The sequence below is a fragment of the Micrasema longulum genome, unplaced genomic scaffold (genome assembly GCF_059751315.1).
Source record: "Micrasema longulum isolate JH-2025_06_02 unplaced genomic scaffold, ASM5975131v1 h1tg000728l, whole genome shotgun sequence".
NCBI classification, from domain to species: domain Eukaryota; kingdom Metazoa; phylum Arthropoda; class Insecta; order Trichoptera; family Brachycentridae; genus Micrasema; species Micrasema longulum.
The window spans coordinates 238,079-244,078 of record NW_028277923.1 but is presented as its reverse complement, the minus strand read 5'-3'; the positions used below and the strand labels follow the sequence as shown (position 1 = coordinate 244,078).

The window sequence follows — 6,000 nt, the reverse complement described above, 5'->3', positions numbered from 1 at the left end:
TACGCCAAAGTTTCTTGAAAATGTACCGAAAAAATAATAAAAAATATTTTGATAAAAACGCACTACTTTAAATGACGTCACTGGTTCATGTGAATCAACCTATGATATGAGAGCTATGGAAGATTTCCGGTCTGCTTGTCGCTTCTGGACCAACAGGAAGAACTGAATGAGAATAAGCGGAAATGAACCTCTGACGTTACACGCGGAGTTATTTCAGAAATACAAAAGTTTGAAAAATCGTAGCGCCGATAGTACGATATATAAAAATTAAAAAAAAAAAATTGACTTAGTTTAACAGTCTATTAACAAATATTTTTTTTTTAAAAAACCACTGAACTTCCTCATTGGTATTCAAACTAGACAGGACACAAAATTTTCTTGTAGAATAATTACGTTGATTTTTTTAAGAATAGCCATTATTAATTTTTAAAATACTTCGTAAAAAACACTTTCAAAAAATTTAATTGAATTAAACTTTCTTATAAATGACTTGGAACGTTGGTTTTTTTTTTTTTTCAGAATTATTTATAGTTTTGCAACTTACCAGGCCAGTAGGCCTAATTACAGCACGAAACACATAGACTTGAGAAAAATAACATTATTTTTTGTGTTCTTATCTGGTAGATCTCGCAACCTTCCGTCCGTGAGTCAAGCGTCTTAACCACTAAACCATCATCTTCTATCTTTCCACACCCGATGGCGCTTAAAGCCACTACATTAGAACACCAAATGTAACATAACTTGATCATCTGTTACATAAATGTGAATTGATCAGAGTAGGCACAGTGAAATATGTACAATTTTTTTATTTTGAATCCTGAAAATAGGGCACACATAAACATATTCTTATGTGTGGTCCAATAATAACAATGTACATTTATTTAATACAAAACACCACATTTAAAGCCATTTTATATTAATTATTAATTTAAACTCTGTATTAGTGAAATATACTCATGAAATTTTTAACTGTTATTTCTACAACATTTATTATTCTGAGTTTATAAAAGATTTTATATTTTGGTTGAATAAGTTGGTACAACTTGTATTGTTAAAATCTTTTGTAATACATAACAAAAGAAATTTCATAATTGAATTCGTAAATTCGGGTTAATTTAGTATTGTGCGGTACAATTTGTATTTTTGTGCGGGAAATATTTAAACAGGATATTTTCGCCGTTCAATTTGGTATATTTATAAATTTTAAAATAACGATTGTATTTTTTTAAATGAATTATTTAATAATTTTTATTAGAGGTCAGTTACATAAAAATTCAAAGAAAACTTTCCAGACAAATCTCTTTTTAGATTTTCATGGTCGTTAAGACACGGGTTTAATTTTTCTGGTGTTTATTAGAGTTTCCAGTCTCGACACAAATTTGAGTTTCGAGACTCGGAAACCAAGTCTCGAATTTTCGAGGCTTTTCGAGACTTAGAGACTATTCAATACTAACGATAATTCGTAAAAAAAATAGTGCATGACCGATGACAAATCATAAGCTCTGTAATTGCCTAGATCTCCATATTCTCAACAATGGAATCTTTATTGAAAAAAAAAACATATTTTTTTATTTAATTATTTTTTATTACTAATAAAACATATAATACAAAAAGTACATATTATACTCCCAGGAGTGATTAAAGAAACTCATTTGGGACCGTACATAAAAAAAAATATTTTTTTGACAATACATAATATCATACATGCATAGTTAATACATCCGAAATAGTAAGAAAACATTATTGTATAAGAAACATAAAAAAAAACAATATTTTACACCATCTATATAAATTAAATTAATAATTATCTCTATCAAAAAAAATTAAGTAATATTTTTTAAATGTGACACTTCTGGATTTTTCATTCAATTTTTCGTGTTTTAGCTCATCGGGCAGTTTATTATATTCGGAACAGCCAATATTTTCCAAGGACCTACTGCCGAACTTTGTTGAGCGAAACTTAGACACGTGAAGATTCCTTGAGTAACGCGTATTGTAATTGTGAATATAATGACCAAATGTGTATATTAAATTTGTGTGAGCAGAAAAGTTTATTAATAGTTTTTTTTTTCTTGCAGGTTCTCAGTTCCGACTCGGAGTTTCATTTCGCTCACCGAGCCCTTCCTCACGCTCGCACACGAAGGAGCTTATCGCACATGAGGTTACTCAAGAGGGACCCTGAGGTAAGGCCGAACATTTTTTTTACTAATATTTTATTTGAATCGGGTTGTGGTCCCGTGGCTAGTGTTGCGGACTCAGATCAGACTCGGATCAGATGTCCGAGGTTCGAACCCCACCCTACTCTAACTTGATTTCATTTTCATTTACATTAATATTAGACAAACGCGTTTATGGTTTAATTTATCATTTTGTAAGTTATTAGAAGGTATGTATTTAAATTAATAAACGTAATTTCACTTTTAGTATCACTGTTGTAATTTATTAATTAATGGAAGTAGTGTTCCGGATAGCTAAATTTGTGTCATTTCGAGTCAAAAGTTGAGGCTTTCTTACACGGTTTTAATGGAGTTGCGTGATTTTTAACTTTATGAAGACTATTGATGTGGTTGGTAAAAATAGAAAAAAACATGTTTTTTGTATGTCAACCATTATGATCATCATGTTCCTATCCGCACTTGTGTGTTCATAGTGCAGCGCATTCGAACACCAAATGCAGCGTATATTACTTATCTGTTACATGGAGATCTGGCGAGTCTTACGCTCGAGGTGCTAGTCATCCTTCCCAGGAATCGAAATCGGGACCTCGCGTATGGTAGGCCAATGCGCCAACCACTACACTACGAGGCGGACTTATTCCCACTCGATTTCCTTTAGAGAGTAGTAGCAATTGAGTCAAAAACACTCGTCTAGGATTCCAGTTATATTTCACACACAAAAATGTGTTCTTTATCCGCCCGGACACGTAGGAAATAAGATTTTTTTATGGGAGTTGCATTATTTTTTACCTTGCTCATAATATATAAGGTTTATATTTCATAAAAAGGGTTTTTCTGCTATTTTATTACTTTATTTTAGCTAAACTTCCGTTACAAATACAAGAGTTACTAGATACTCCACATTGATGCTGCAAAAAAAAAAAAAATTAATACAACCTTCGGTCAAAGAGGATTAACCTATTCGGTTAAAGTGTACAATCTACTTCCATTATCCATAAGGACAATTAGTAAGTTCTCACAATATAAAATTGCTATTAAGAAATGGATAGTGGAGGTGGGTTGCGCACGGATCGATGAGTGGATCAAGCCAAATATGTAAAATGTACGCACTGTTAATGATTTTTTTAAATTAGTCTATATAAATTGGTTATGTTTTTTATGAATATTTTTGTTTTTTATTGTTTATTATGTTAATTATAATAAGGTTAATTGGTTTAATAACGTTTTTTTTATTGTTATTATTTTGTTAATTTTGTTAAATAGCTAATCTTAGGCATGTTTCACATTTTGTAAAATGCTTCCCTCGGCACGGGACACCCCAGGGAGGGAACATTATTCTGTATAAAAAAGAATACAAACCATTGTTTAAAAGTATTAGCACATTTAAAAGTATAAATAAAATAAATAAATAGCAAAAACTGATCAGGAAGGATATTCTAATGTGGGCTTATCAGGAACTTTTCAGAAACCACTGAAAACTCTTCAGGAGAAAAAGTGTTCGGCATTTTGTTTCCTACATTGGTTTGTTTTACCAATTGCCTGCACTATATTGATCATGTATGATACTACCTGTCGTGTGAGTTCTTTATTACCCATCACCGCTGGGATGTCGCGAAGATCTGCACCCAGGCTTCTGCATTGCGCCTCTAGCTGTTGTCTTCAAAGAAAATGTGTAAGTTAATTACGAACATCATTAAAATTTGACGCAATAAAATTAAAATTTTAGAAAAGTGCGAATTTCTCATTTTTGGCAACCCTGTTTTTCCAGACGAGCAGACAGCTTCTCATAAGTGAAAAACATAAGCTATTTTCTTCGAGCAATTGAAACGGTTTCAAAGGAACAAGGTTGGGCTACAACAAAAGCTTCAAGCTACAAATTCCCTTCGTGTTTAACTTTTATTTTCAGGCCTTACCTTTCTCGCAACATGGCGACCTTTGGACCCCAACAATGGAATGTGACGTCACTGTGCTTCGTGTATTTAGCAGATTATTTTTACAATACTGGGCGCACAATGGCGCCCGACACAATGAATTATTATAAAACGATCGCTCTTCTGGGGTCATTTATCATTACGAAGACGAAGGTTGCAAAATTATGGGTACGGAATATCATATATGTATAATTCAGATGATGGGCTATCAGGGACTTGTCTGTGTAGAGGTGCCTTAAAGTATTTTTCATTACCTTCTTCCATATCTCCTCTATCCCACCCGTTTAAATGCCTCTAAATAGAGGCATAGCGGGTTAAAAAAATAAATAAAGATAAATTAGAAAATATACTAAAATTAATAAAAACAACATTATTTTGAATCACTTTTTTTTTCTGCCGACCGGTTTCAAAGCTACACAAACTTCTTTATCAAGATATACTTAACTAATGAATTATATTCTATTTATTTTATCAGTCTTATTTTTTTTAATATAAGAAAAAAAAATATTTGCTTTCTTAGAATTTACTCAAATATTTTATTTTGAGGGACATTTTCAGTGAGTTGTAAATAACTCACAATTAGAAAAGGAAAATCGAGTTAAGAATTTATTTTGCTTAAATATTTTTTGAAATTTATTGGAACGGAGAGGGGTACGATTTTGAAAAGGGAATATGGAGGTCTAGGCATGTACATGGCTTATTACCTGTTATTTATTTATTTATTCATTTTTTTTTCCATTATAAACAAAGATTAATAATAAAATAATGTGACCTCACTGGGGTTACCCATGCCGAGGACACTTAACAATATACTTTTTAAAACATTTTTACATGTGAGAATAAACAAAGAAGACTTAATATATAGAGATAATCAACAAAAAGTTCAGAAAGTTTTAAACACTACGTATTTAAATTTATATTCAATTTATGTACACCTATTTTATTCATATATATTGCCTGGTTCAAGTAACCACTTTACACACTGTGTTACAATCACCATTCTGCCTATGTTTGAATATTCACATTTCCTCAACATCCATCTCCTCCTCCTTTCCATCTCTTCACTTATGTGAAGTAAAGAGGTGAAATCTTCATTGATGTAGGTGAGATTCATTTGGCTGAATTATTTCACCTACTAGACAAAGTCTAGGCATAAGCTCTGTATATGCATAGACTTTCATATTTCCTTTTCAAAAATGCTTTCCCTCTCTGTTGCAATAAATTTCAGCCGTGTACAAACATTTGAACAGTCGTGTTTTACCCATAAACAAATTCAAATTTCTTTTCTCAACCAGACTCTTACAATAGACAGCAGAGACAGCTAACAATGATGTAGTATATATTCTGAAAAGTTTTTGGGTTGAATATAATTTTGTTTGTTAGTAACAAGTGGTTTGGTGGAGTAAACTTTGTATGGACAAAACTTCGAGGATAAAGGATTGCTGGAATATTCAGGTTTTCATTTTCATACGCTCACCTAGATCTCTAGTGATAATTTAGTTTATGTTATTCAAAATAAAGTTTTGATTGTTTGAAACAGGTAAACCATAAATGATGTTGTTAGTGTTACAATGATTTTGTTGGAAGAAATTTTAGATCTACGAAAATATTTTTAGTAACTCATAACTTGATTTATGTTGAAATTTTGTTTAAAGTTTTGAAAAACGATATAAAAATAAATGAAGTTTATAGTTTTGATTTGATATTTTTATATGGTTTAAATGGAGTTTGATTTTACTTATTGGGTCCGGACTTCATACTCAACCACTCCAATGTGCAGCGATAGATATTACCTTATATATATATATGTTTGGATAATTTATATAGTTCCATTTTTGTGAAAATCACCTCAAGGGCGCTGTACAATAAATAAATATCCCAGCACGTCCTGC

At 31.4% G+C, this 6,000-nt stretch overlaps 1 protein-coding gene across 1 annotated transcript in view; it reads left to right on the top strand.

The window, feature by feature from the left end:
• The first annotated feature begins 1,988 nt into the window (after nucleotides 1–1,988).
• The window catches only part of amon (prohormone processing protease amontillado), a 103,866-nt gene continuing 99,854 nt past the window's right edge, over nucleotides 1,989–6,000 (top strand). The window contains exon 1 of the mRNA XM_088230066.1: nucleotides 1,989–2,183. Within this exon, the coding sequence (XP_088086192.1) occupies nucleotides 2,019–2,183 (165 nt within the window). The 5' untranslated portion in view covers nucleotides 1,989–2,018. The remainder of the gene's footprint in view (nucleotides 2,184–6,000) is intronic.